General features: G+C 41.7%; 1 protein-coding gene across 3 annotated transcripts in view; it reads right to left on the bottom strand.

Annotated features, from left to right (window-relative positions):
• Positions 1–13251, bottom strand: part of SLC66A2 (solute carrier family 66 member 2) — a 64612-nt gene extending 51361 nt beyond the window's left edge. Inside the window, exons 1-2 of one of the 3 annotated variants that reach the window (XM_079983829.1) lie at positions 12961–13251; positions 10738–11076 (exon numbers count right to left, since the gene is read on the bottom strand). In XM_079983829.1, the coding sequence (XP_079839955.1) occupies positions 10738–10967 (230 nt within the window). In that variant the 5' untranslated portion in view covers positions 10968–11076; positions 12961–13251. The remainder of the gene's footprint in view (positions 1–10737; positions 11077–12960) is intronic. The other 2 variants (XM_079983827.1, XM_079983828.1) reach the window with 2 other exon arrangements.
• Between the last annotated feature and the right edge of the window lie 341 nt (positions 13252–13592).

The following is a 13592-nucleotide window of genomic DNA, read 5'->3' as shown; positions in this document are numbered from 1 at the left end:
CATCTGGCAAGCTGCTGGCCGAAGCTCAGTGGTAGAACAACTGTTTTGCATGCAGAAGGTCCCAGGTTCAATTCCCAGCATATCTGGGTAGGGGTGGAGAAACACCTCTCTGAAACCCTGGAGAGCCAATGCTACTCAATGTAAACAAGAGTCTGACCCAGGACAAGACAGCTTCCTATGTCCCTGCAGCCAAGACAGGGCTATTGCAGCACCAGACAAGAGCAAAACATTGCAGCACAATGCTAACCAGAAGTCAGTCCTACTGAGTTTATGGGGTCACTTCCTGGTAAATGCAGGCTGGATTGCAGCAATGGCCAACTTTTTTAAAAAATAAAAAATCCCTCAAAGCAGGCCTTTTCAAATGTGGATGTGCACTTCTTTCTAGGGGCATAGGTTCCCCCCAGGGGAGATGTAAAGGTTTTTTTTCAGGTCTACCCTACGTGGCTCTTTCTGACCAGGCATCAGACAACGTTTACTTTTACAAGCAATTTGCAAAATACAGTGAGTAAAAGTAGAAAGGATTTTGAGGATATAAATTTTGTTTAAACAACCCCATAGAAACAATCCCAGGAAACAATCCCACAGAAGTTGCTTAGCTGGGTGGTGATCCTTTGCGTTAACTAAAGGATTCATTGCAGTGTTTGAAACTCCCATTGTTCTAGGTGCATTTTGCGACCAGGAATTTCATTAGCTCAAGCAGTTTCTGAGCTCTGGGCACTGTAGTGTCCCTAAGATTTCAGATTAAAACTGCAGAGTGGAAGGAAAGGAGGACCTTTTTCCCGCCTACTCACTTCCAGCTACTTTCTGAAGACTGAAGAAGAGACCCTCTTAAAAATATTAGGGGGTGAAGGACTAGAGACCATGTGAAAAATAAACATAATATTTTAGCTGCAGTTCATTCATTTTTGGCTTTGTATTCTTGTTATAAAAAAGTGCGCCTGGACATTCCATTGTTGCGCCCATAACCTAGGTTTAAGGTCTATTTAGCTTCTAGCTTTCTAACACTGATTCTTTGGAGTAATGGGGAAATCGGAGGATTTTTGAGGATATTTACAGTGAAATGGTTGAGATTATGTGGACATGACTGCCTTTCTTCTGTGCTTCTTGGGGTCACGTGATACAAATGAAATTATGTAGGGTTAGTACTTCATCTTCTCAAGAACTGCTTTTAACAAGAAGAATGCTTTCCCCTAAGTTTAAACTGATGTATAGAATTCAGTCTCTCTCTCGTGAAAACCACTAGAGGGAGATCTCTTCACTTCCTAAGCTTTAAAAATAATAATTGAAAGACACTCACAGGAACAAGTAACTTCCAAAAGATTATCTTAAATATATATTGCACATGCACACATAAACTTACTAGCAACCCAACCATGTGAATGTGTGCAATATGTCCAATCCTTTCCCTGATTTCAGACATATGGGGATTTGCTGCAGTTACCAAGGGACAAATCACACCCAACATGCTGAAAATCACATATATGCTGCACTTAATCTCCACAAACTTCTCACCTTAAAAATGGTTACAGAGATAATGCTATATGCACATACAACCTGTGTCGCATGCTATGCACCATACTGGAAATGGGGAGGGGCTGTTTTCTGATGTACAACATGTGTATTAGGGGAGAGTTTCAGCAAGCCTACAGTGGTGAAGGAAAGGTTTCTACATAATGCCTATCACTCTTTATTATTCTCATATTCCAAAGCTGAGCTGTAGTTTAATCCAATTCTAAGTTAGGGCCCAAGTGGGGTGGGGAGGGAGAGAAAACTAACCATGAAACTTCACTGAAAACACTACACCATAAATAGCAGATTCTTTTAGTTCTGTCCTCCTCCTTTCCAAACTCAAACAAGCTTCCCACAGTTATAGCACATGATGTTCACAAATCTTCTAGTACTTTGGGAGGACTTGCTAGAAATGATATGTTTATGAACAGTGTCGCTTCTGTAAGCAAGTTTAGAAGATGGTAGGAGGAGCAACTGGGTGTGTGGCAGATGAGGAGGCTGAAGACTGGTAAGAAGGCCTAGGATGTAAAAAAAAAAGGGGGGGTAAAGGACAGGGGTCCAGAGTTAGGGTAGCTGATAAAAGAACCATAGCAACAATACGCTAAAAATAGGCAGCCGCGTATCTTCAATAAGTATTACTGAGAGCCAAGCAAAAATTAATTTAGGAAGCATAGGAAATCAACTAAGAGTGAAATTAAGAAACAAGCCATCCAAAAGTAATTAATTTACTACTGTCTTTTAGCTATGTTTCCTGTGGATCAGGATTTGGATATCAGCCAAATGTTACAGGATAGTCTACCTTTTATGGCTGCATTAAATCCTAATCATAAAACCTGGGCATGACCTTCAATAAGAACTGGCTGCTATCCAAATTCTTCTTCCTGAATTGCATAGAAGCCTCCATAATCCCCTAATAAATCTCATGGGTAAGCACATGCAAAATTGAAGGGTTATAAAAGAAAAAAAGCTGTATCATTCACTGACTATTCCGAAGACTATTGGATCTGCAATATTTGCAGTTCTGCGTATATTGCAGTTAGTGCCAGGTTAATGTATTTCATCATCCTAAATTCAGTTATGGCCTATGGCCAAAAGGCAAATGAACTGTAGGAAACATATGCCTGAAAACTGGAGGCTCCCACTTTCAACTTAATTTTTTTAAGGAGTCTTAAATCATAACAACCACCCTTCTCCATAAAAACCCTCTGTTATCCTATGCTAACTCCATTTACTTTCTGTCACACCCTCCATTATGTAGACATGTAGCAGGCACTAGCACAGGGGTGAGAAACCTCCAGTTCACAGGCCTAATTAGAGACAGCACAGATCCCCATTTGACCTGACAGACAGTTTTCCACACCACACTTGCTCCTGATTGTGAACTAACAAGGCAGCTTTGCTAACATCACAAATCAGCTGATAGATGCAGACTTCAAGCCTGCTGAGGTTGGCTGAGCTACCTGAACTTTCCATGGGGAACTCCGTGGTGAGCAGATCCCAAAAGAAAAGTAGAGCCTGAAGTCAGCATCAAACAGCTAATCGGCAGTCACTTCAAGCCCTGCTTGGCTAGGTTCGGCTGCTCATTTCTATAGTGCAGCTTGTTGTAATACGAAGGGAAAATGGGTCAACTGACATCATAGTGATGTCAGCTGATTTGACTGGTGGGCAGGTACTTCTGACCTCTCAAACTGGCCTGAAGGTAGAGGAGCCTACAATCTAGCCTGCTGATTAAAGCCAATTCCCCACTCCTCCACTAGCATAGTACAAACTCCCTGAGTAGATCAATGGTCCATCTAGACCAGTATCCCCTCTCTCTGAGTAGACAATACTGGTGTTCAAAGGAAGGGTGCAAAAACAATGAACACTAATCTAGTACTCCATTTCCTGTTTTCACTTCCAACACCAATCTATATAAATTCTGGAGAGAAACTGCCAGGTATATTGCTCTTATCAAGCTAGGCAACAGATGTTGATTTGGTGCTTGCTAAGTTGGTTTGTCATTTTTTGAACTGTTTAAAACCAGGAAGTAATACTGTCACACTGGTCAGTCAATCTTTTACATAACTGGGGGGGGGGGGGAGTCTTGTTATCCTTTAGTCACCAGGAAGTCTGGAAGTAGTATGCAGCTTTCCACACACTGAAATCTAATGCAAACACTTGCCTTTATCTTATCTACTGTAAGCAGGTAAGATGCTAACAGTAAGAAAATGTGTTGCCGTTTAGTTAGGTTTGCTGAAAATCTGGACTTGAGACGTAAACCAAATTTTATTCCCTCATTTCAATTCTGACAGCAGCTTGAGATCCACTCCAGAAGATGCAAAAACAATAGGCACAGATACAGTAAGTCGATTCACTCTCAGCGTCTCTGAAGGTATGTTATGGAAACGTGACCAAATAAATTCTGGGAAATGTGTTGTTGTAGTGGGTGGGACAACTGTGTGAGGAGAATTGCTTCCACTCAGACATGGATATCATTAAATCCAGTTCAACTAGCACTGAGGTTCCTAAACAGCTATAAATTACAACAGGTTTGTCATGCAATGTCATTTGCTTGTTTGCAAAGATAAAGCAGCACATATTAAAACTTAACAAAGAAATGGGTCCAGTTTTCACAAAGCATGGCAGAATAGTAAGCCTCCCTTTAAGAAACAGCAAGTGATATTGCTGTGGACCCCAGCGGCTGTTTGAAATATCAATTTTTTAAAATAGCAAACCTGAACGACGTCATACTCCATGGATGGGATTCATTCAAATAATAAGTATGGCCACACACAAGGACTTCCACTAGCATAGAGGCTTGTCCCCAGCTCCCCTCACTCTCCCCAAATTGGCTTGGAGAACCCTCAGAACAGCACATGGGGGAGAAGAGGGCAGACCATGCTATCAGAAAAGCAGAAGTGTTTGCAGCGATGAAGCAATCTGCTTAGCATTACACTGAATTCTTCCACATCTCTCCAACAGTTCTGGGATCAGTTTTCCCATGGTATTTCAGCTTCCCCCCTCCTTAATTCCTTAAAAAAAGAAGAAGTTTAAATCCATTTTAACTTATTATGCTACTGAAATGGAAGGGAAAGCGACACTACTTTGGCCCTATGGATAGTGGACTAAAAGTATCATCAGCCCATGTCTGCATAGCCAACAGTGATTGGATGTGAAGACCCAAATCATCTAGAAAGCCATCAGTTCTGATCCCTGTTGGCTTTCAGAGTATAACTGGAGTCCACTCTTATCTCCACCAATTTTCTCAAAATTATAACACTTAGAAGTCTAGTAAATACTATTTTATTTATTTAACAAAGTTTATATACTGCTTGATTATAAAACCACTAAGCAGTTTACAAGTGTATAAACTTCGTAAATAAATAAATGAATGAATGGTGGGAAAACCTTAGAATTTTATCTCCATTATAAATTCAATTTTTATGCTGCTACAAAACTTCAGAAACATTATAGTAGTAGTTTATTGAGCTAGGTGCTCTCTTCAACACAAGAGTTTTAACACTTTCTCAGTTAAAATTATGGTGTCAAATGTATCTCTACAGTTTTGCTGTTAAACAATATTTTTCTGTTTAAAAAAAAAAAACCCTGAAGCCAACTGTGGTCTTTCTTTCCAGCTATAATTTAGTGGGTCCAGTGAACCCCAGAGCAGATGGATACTGTTAAAATAAAAAAGTGGCAGAGAGTTAACCTTGGATCTCTGCTGCTTCTCCCAACCCTTCCTTGTGTCCCTTCTATCCCACTCAATATTCCTGAGATGTCTTTAAAGATTGCAAGCTTCTATTTCTATGCTTTGTTCTTTTAAGCCTAATTTACACTGTGGCACCTAATGCTGAGACATTTCACTATTAATAAAAAATATTATTTATATTAATAAAAAAATATTATTTTTAGCTTTGACCCAGCAATTCTTAATAACCAAGACATTTCATTACCCTTGGGTGGCCTCAGTCAATTTTTTGCAATTTCCCAGATGTCAGTATGTGACCTAGATCTTTCTCTCTTTCTCTCCCCCCCCCACCTCTCTCACATACATACTGCTGAGAAGCAACATGAGTTTTTCCATCCTTTGGCAAATCTGTCCTGCCCACCCATGAATAAGTTATAAATATGGAATGTGAAACCGAGAGGTTTCTTTCCGCAAGAAAAATGGGATATACAGTATAAGTAATACAGGCAAAGGCAAACTCAGCCCTCCAGATGTTTTGGGACTACAACTCCCATCATCCCTAGCTAACAGGACCGGTGGTCAGTGATGGTGGGAACTGTAGTCTCAAAACATCTGTAGGACCGAGTTTGCCTATGCCTGGAGTAATATCTGCTCCCTACCACTACCAAACTGACTCTACTTGGCTTCTTCTTTGCTCACTCATATAATTTTTTCCTGAAGACCTGTCATAAATCAACCTTGCCCCACTGACTTTTAAAATAAGCATAACTGGGTGTAGTATGGCTGCTCATATTGCATTGCCTGTCTCTCAGTCACTGCTGTAGAGGGATGCTGGAAAATGCTTCTGACAGGCCAGACAATACCTCTTGCCTGAAGTCTGCCTCCATGTCTTACCAAACCTCACTTCCCCAAATTTGGGTGTGTGGGTGTGTTTTTAATTCATTATGGGTCTTTGCCTTCTCTTTCCTGTAAGCCTTTTCCTGAATAAATTCCACCCTAAATTTCTTCCCAGTCCTGTTTGTTTCCTTCCAGCCTATCTGCCCTAGTTTCATTAAATCTCTGCAACCAAAACTTAATCCACCTCAGGTCCTGCAGCAACAAATGCTGCTCTTGTTACAGCAAGCATCCCAGATGTTTTTCTCTTTTTTTGCCTCTCCAACAAGTTCCTGGGGAGCAAAGTTTGCATTGTCCTCTCTACAGCTTGAGACTTTTTTAGACTTCCCCAAAGTTTCCCCTTACCACCATTATGCCAAACCAGTTAATTTGTGGAGGGAAAGTTAGGTCAATACTGTATGACAAATTTTTAGCTGAGACACAAGTCTTTCAAACAAACTTCATGAAACAGTTTTTAGATTGAGTTTACAGAGTCTGGTTCATAGCATTACTGCTAATCAATTAAGATGCAATTTCCATCAGCATCAGAAGTTCTATAATTTAAGCATGAACATCATAGACTTGGCTCAGACAGAGCAGAGTGCAAGGCTTTTAATCTCAGGTTTATGGGTTCAAGCCCCACGTCGGGCAAAAGATTCTTGCGTTGCAGGAGGTTGGACTAGATTACCTTTGTGGTCCCTTCCAACTCTATGATTCTATGAAACAGAAATAAATACATCTATGAAATTTTGACCATTAGTAGAAGCATAGCAGAAGCATAACCACACAACGGATTACAACTGACTATTGTGCTGATTGGGGACGCAGGTGGCGCTGTGGGTTAAAGCCTCAGCGCCTAGGACTTGCCGATCGAAAGGTCGGCGGTTCGAATCCCTGCGGCGGGGTGCGCTCCCGCTGCTCGGTCCCAGCGCCTGCCAACCTAGCAGTTCGAAAGCACCTCCGGGTGCAAGTAGATAAATAGGGACCGCTTACCAGCGGGAAGGTAAACGGCGTTTCCGTGTGCGGCTCTGGCTCGCCAGAGCAGCGATGTCACGCTGGCCACATGACCCGGAAGTGTCTCCGGACAGCGCTGGCCCCTGGCCCCTGGCCTCTTAAGTGAGATGGGCGCACAACCCCAGAGTCTGTCAAGACTGGCCCGTACGGGCAGGGGTACCTTTACCTTTACCTTTTATTGTGCTGATTAAAAGCCAGTTTATGCTGATTCAAGTAGCAAAGCTTTCTCTGTCGTCACTGAACGCTCAACAACTTTTAAACAGGGAAAGGTATAAATGAAAATCCAGTTACAACTCCGCATGTTTAAAAAGTGACTAATGAGTTAACATTTTTGACCTACTACACACACCACTAAAAAGCTAACAGCACCCATCTTATTCTCCTTCAGGCGACACAAGATGAATTTGGACAGTGGCCAATCCTCTGAAGGTCGGATGCAGGATTTACAGTGCAATCCAATGCAATCAACAGAGAAGAATGCTCTTCAGTAACATTTGGCTTGTGTCCAAATTCCTGGTTTCACATTACATCCATGAGAGCTATAGCAATCCGACCTAAATGGCCATCCATAAACAAATTAAAATCGGGGGATGGGTTATTTCCCCAAGATTCATGGATCAATAAATAAATAGCTTGGTTGCAGTGATAAAAATAAGACATCGACATGGGGAAAACACCCCTTAAGATCAATAATAAGATGATGAGAGTGCACTGAACAGGACCAGAGTGATGGTAGAGAAATACTGACATAGAGGTAAAACTGAGTTATTCATTCACTGACTTAAAGTCCCAAACTCCCTAAGCCCAGTGTTCATTTGACATTAAGATCAAGTATTGAAAATGTACATTACAATAATCCTAGGGCAAACCCAGTTACCAAACCCAGCACTAAATTGTTACCACTCTACACACAAATGCCTATCCACTTTACTGTGTTTGCCACAGACAAGTATGGCTTATCAAAATGAAATGGGCCTGTTTATTTCCTGTGTCTTTTCTCATGTTTCCCAGAACTTAGAACAAACACCATGACTGTCTTTTGATAGGGGGCAAGGGCAGGGAGCAGCAGGGACATTTAAAAAATACAGATGCATTTTCCAACACTGCATCAGAAGAGTATGATTAGTTGTCTGACCTTGTGTGAGGGCGACAAGAGCAGTATAAGGGCTCAAAAAAAGGTCCCCAGAATGTGCTTCTTGTACAATATTTATTTAATACACTGCTGACTGTCACCTTGAAGCACCTATCTCTAACATAGAACAATACCTGCTAGGAATCACATTGCTAGAAAAATAATGATGGGAATTCAGAGGTCTGTGAAAAAATGTTTAGAGGACTGGAAGTTAAAACTACTTGTTTTTGTATCTCTTGCAGACAGCTGAACCACATACTACTATCCCAGAAAAACTGGAGTTAGAAATAATTTGTAAATATTAGATTTGTGACAGAACTATGAAATTATAACATTATTTTCCAAGAGAGGTGGCTGTGTTAATTTGCTGTAGCAAAAACAAAAACATTTTGTGAAGCCTTAAAGATTACCATGCTTTTGTGAACTAAAGTCCACGTAATCAGATTCTTCTTCTTATGTTTCCTTTGTCGTAGGAACTTTCCTGGTTTATGATGTTTACATTTTATGAAGAGAAAGGAATCAATGTTCCAAATAAAAACGTAACTATACAAATAGACCAAAGCAATAAAGAAACATAATGGCATGTGTTATAGTGTTACCCTACAAGGGTAACAATAGAACCAAGCAGCATGTCAAAGCAATGGTTGGACATTGCCAAAGCAATGGCAAAATACTCTTTCACTATACTGTAAAATTTGTTAACTTGCAATAGCTATTTGAGACATATCAGGGTGACATGCACTACACATCTAGCTAGCTATGGCTTTTCAAGCAAAAGTTTGCAGACATAGGAAATAATCCAAAAGAGTCTTGCAAAGAGTCAAACACGGTAGGTTTGTTTGCATATCTCTATCTCTATCCAACAAGTTACTGTAAATATCTCAAGTGCCTAATCCAAAGTGGTGCATGGGCAGTATAAACATTTTATATAAACAAATAATCAAATACTGTTACAAAACCATGAAGCTGAATGATGATAATCAAGCTACCCTATGCACTTTTCACTTCAGTTAGTAGACTATAACCATTGGGGGGGAAGGCAGCAACAACACCAGATTTGCCAGTTGCTCTCATTGCTCCAATTAACTATGCTAGCCTTCTTCAACTTGCTGCCCTCCAGGTGTTGTTGGACTACAACTCCCATCAACCCTCACTCCTGGGTCGAGCTGGCTGGGGCCAATGGGAGTTGTAATCTAAATATCTGGAGGGTATAGGGATGGGAAAGGCCGACTTCCACAACTGACCTTTATTATTTAGAAATTAGGAAGTTTTAGGATCTTGATGCAAGAAAGCTATGTGGAACAATCTTCTTTGAGGTTGGTGGGTGGGGCATCAGTCCACTACCCTTTGTCTCATCCTCAGACTGAACTTCTCATAAATTGAGTTCTTGGTTAGGGATAGTGTACAAAGTTAATTATATTTTATTATGAAGCAAAGTTCCAGCTTTAATGCTGGAGCCCATTTTGACACCTGTATAATAACAGCAGAAAAGTGGGAAATACTTTAAGAACAGTAGGAGGGCCACAGATTGCACACAGGAATATTGTAGCCAAGAAGATTTCTACAATAAATGACTACAAAGATCAACTGTTAGAGGACAGCCTCAAGATTTACTTAGTTACTTATAAGCATAACCTTCTAATAGATGTGCCAAAAAATTCACATTCTGTGGACTCCAGCCATAACTGGAACAGTAGAAAGCAAAGCAAGAGATTATTTTTGGGAACACAGTGCAAAGCAACACAAAACTAAAAATTAGGAAGACAAATCTCTTCAGCTCCAGACCCTCAACCACTTACATAAAGAATCCTATGGGTTAGATCCATACCAGGGCTGTAATCTAAACCACACGTAGAGTAAATTGGACTAAGCCCTATTTAATTCATATTAAAACATAGTTGGGCTTTTAGCTTTAGCCATGCCTACAGTAAATCCACTGAAATCAGTAAGCATGATTAAGTCTGGATCTAACCCTATGTGCTTGCAGCCAAATGGATAACAAAACAAAAAGAGGGTATACCTGGGCAACAAAGCATGCTGTGACTCACATAGATAGCAAGAAATCTGTGAGACTATTTTTAACTCAATATTCTGTTTATTTTATTCTCCCATTTTAAGTTTTTCTTTAAAATATTGTGTGTGTGTGTGTGTGTGTGTGTGTGTGAAATTAAACTTTTCAGATTCAGAATCAAAATAGACTTTTCCATAATATTTTACTCTCTCTGCTGTTGTATTACTGATAGCCAATGTGTTGCAGCTCAGAGTGGATTGGGATTGGGACCAAGAATCAAAGCTAGGATGAATCCTTCTTCTACTTCAGTTTTGTATGACCAATGTAGAATTTATGAATGATAATTCACAAAGCTGTTCACAATCAACCACCGAGTAAAAGAATTGTGATCTTCAAGCAGATTTTATGTTCCTTCTGTGAAGATTTCTTTGTGATGTCCAAAAGGCACTTAATCTCACAGCATCTCTCACATCAACATCCAGAAACTCAAGAATAGAGAAAACATTCAAAGTGGTATAAGAGTCAACTTACCAGAAGAGTATCCTTAAAATGTTTGCAACTAATAACATTAAACACACGTAGGTTGAAAAGCCCTCTGCATTCTGTGTCCTTTTAATATCTCGGTATTGTGGGATGTATGGCACCACACCTCCAAACACCATGGCTGCCGATGCACCCCAGGATATCAGCTGCTGAATCGGAGCCACTAGCCACTCCCAGCCATCCGCCTCCATGATGGGCAAAATGAAGTCCCTTAACATCAGGGCAGCTGCTGCAAAGGGATCCCCCTTTTACTTCTTCCTCAGGCTTTATTGGCTTTTATTCATATCTAAGCAATCTGTCATTCCATGTGTCCTTCTTTATGCAGCCCTAACAAACAAACAAACAAACAAAAATCAAAGATAAAATCTCAAATTTGTACTTGTGTAGAAAATGATCTCCTGTTACAGCAAGTTGGGCAAATCACAAAGCACCACAGAAAGTCACCCTTCTTGAATCCAGTCCCAACCAGTGCCTTTTCTACCATGTTCAACAATGGATTGGTTGAGTGCCAGGACTATGGAAGTCTAGTATCCCTAGAAATGAAATCCTCTCAGAAAGAACGTATATAAAGGTGCACACACAGTCACTATAGGCTTTTCAGAAAATAAAGACCGCTCATTCATTATGCTACTGGTTCCAACACATCTCTCAAAATGTAGCAAAGTAATGTAGTTATGGGGTCTTCAGGTTACTCCACAACAATAGAGCAGGCAAGATGACTGTGCAAGTTACTTGGCATGCTCCATTATTATTTACAGGAATAACATGTAGCCACTTTCAGGGGTTAGGATAACTGTTTAAGATAACTAGAGTGGTACCTTGGGTTTATTACTTAATTCATTCTGGAGGTCTGTTCTTAATCTGAGGTACTTTAGCTAATGGGGCCTCCCGCTGCCGCCAGCGCGCAATTTCTGTTCTCATCCTGAAGCAAAGTTCTTAACCCGAGGTACCATTTATGGGTTAGCGGAGTCTGTAACCCGAGGTACCACTGTACTGCAGAAACCATACTCAAAGCAGAGAGTTCTTCAATGAGTTGCTTCTCTGTGGTTAAGAATGACTGTGCCTTCAAGTTCCATCTCTTTTGGTATTACCAAACACATATCTGCACATGTTTTCCCCACCCCAACTGAAGATAACATGACACAACCTATGTGGAAAGCATCTTGTGAATGGCTCAATACATTTTCAGGTTGTAAGAGAATGCTTGTCAGGTCATTTCATTGGATTTTTGCCATAAATTATTGTTATGACCTGCACTATTCAACCATGAGTAAAATCAGCTCAACTGGAAAATGTTTTTAGACTATAGATACATATCACTGCTGCTATAAACTTTGCAGAGGCATTTCCTCCTGTGTGTGAGAGAAGAGGATATTTCTGTTAGAAGACAACACTTGACAGCTGCACTTTTATAACTAGTTGAATTTTTTTATTTTAAATCAATTATAATCTGCTGCCTAATCAACTGGGAGCACTTTCTGAAAAGTCACATGAAATCAAATATCTAACCAATTAATCAGTGAAATAGATCTCTTTGAAATCTTATTACCCCACTAACTGCTTGTATGGTGTAAAGACTATAGAGAAAGGAAAGGGAAGTGACGGCTCTAACAAAAAACCCAAAAAGAGAGAGAGAAGAGAAGATCCCAAAGAAGTTACAGTATAGTAAAAAGAGAAACCAGATGAAGGAAATGAAAAAGGCATGTCAAGTGCTACCGAGTATGGCTAGACTAAGATGCACAGGAATAGCTGTGGCAGCTCTTCTACATTCTATTTTTGAGGAAACTTTGCAGACTTCCCATATACGCATCCTACTGAGCCTGCATGATCAACTGTGAACTGCTGGGAAATTAAATGACTGAGACTCCCGCACAGCTGAGCCATCTCAGCCTCCAGAGGACAGGCAGGGTTTGGGGGAACTGGCCGCAGCCTCCGCAGGAAGAGCCTTAAAACAGTTCGGGAAAGGAAGGGGAACTTTTGGGAGAGAGACATAATTCGCTTATCCCGAAGTGACTGATGCCTGCCTTTTGAATGGCAGCCTCCTGCTCTAGCACAAAGCAGCCGTTCCACCTTCGACTTCCCTCATACTCATCCTAGCAACTCTCCCAAACTCTCCCCGCCCCCGCCTCAAAAAGCAAAAGGAGCTCTGCGCGAGCTGCCCAACAGCCCGAAAGTGCTCTGGGACGTGACCTCTCGCAGCCTCCATCTCACCTCGCCTTATCAGGAACAGTTACGCCGCCCAGGGCCCCTCGCCCCGAAACCCGCGCATCTCCTCCTCTTCCTGCGGGTGCCTGAGGGAGCAGCGCCAGCGGCCACCGACCTTCCTCCTCCCCCCGCCCCGCGCCACTCTTCCGGCCCCCGCCCCGCGACGCCTCCCCAGATGCAGCAGCTCGCGCCGCCACCGCCGTGCAGCTTCTTTTTTGCCGCTGCTCTTTCTGAGCGGTTGGCGACAATAAGCAGGAGCGCTCGGCAGCGAGGGAATCGGCCCTGCCTATGTGACGTCACGACAGCCAGCAGCGCCTCCGTCAATGGAAGGAACCGCCCCGCGCTCCCGGCCCCGCGACTCCTGGGTCCTAGCGAGAGACGCGTCCGCGACGATTTGGAGAAGCGGGCAAGAGGAAGCGACGTCCCAGTTTATTTGTCTTTTTAAGAACGGGTACTTTTTTTTTTTTTGCCCCAGTCTCTCTGCCATGCGAGTACTGGAATGTGCTTGGTGGGATTGCTTTCCCCAAGATATGGGGAGAGGAAAAAAGTGTTTTTTCGCAGAGCAGCATCAAGGAAGGTGTTTCTAAAAGGCTTTTCAAATGACGTCATCCTCGCCAAAGCAACAGCAGAGAACTTGC

The sequence above is a fragment of the Podarcis cretensis genome (genome assembly GCF_951804945.1).
Source record: "Podarcis cretensis genome assembly, chromosome: 7".
Taxonomy (NCBI): Eukaryota; Metazoa; Chordata; class Lepidosauria; order Squamata; family Lacertidae; genus Podarcis; species Podarcis cretensis.
Note: the sequence above shows the minus strand (reverse complement) of the source record. Positions and strands in the feature narration are given on the sequence as shown.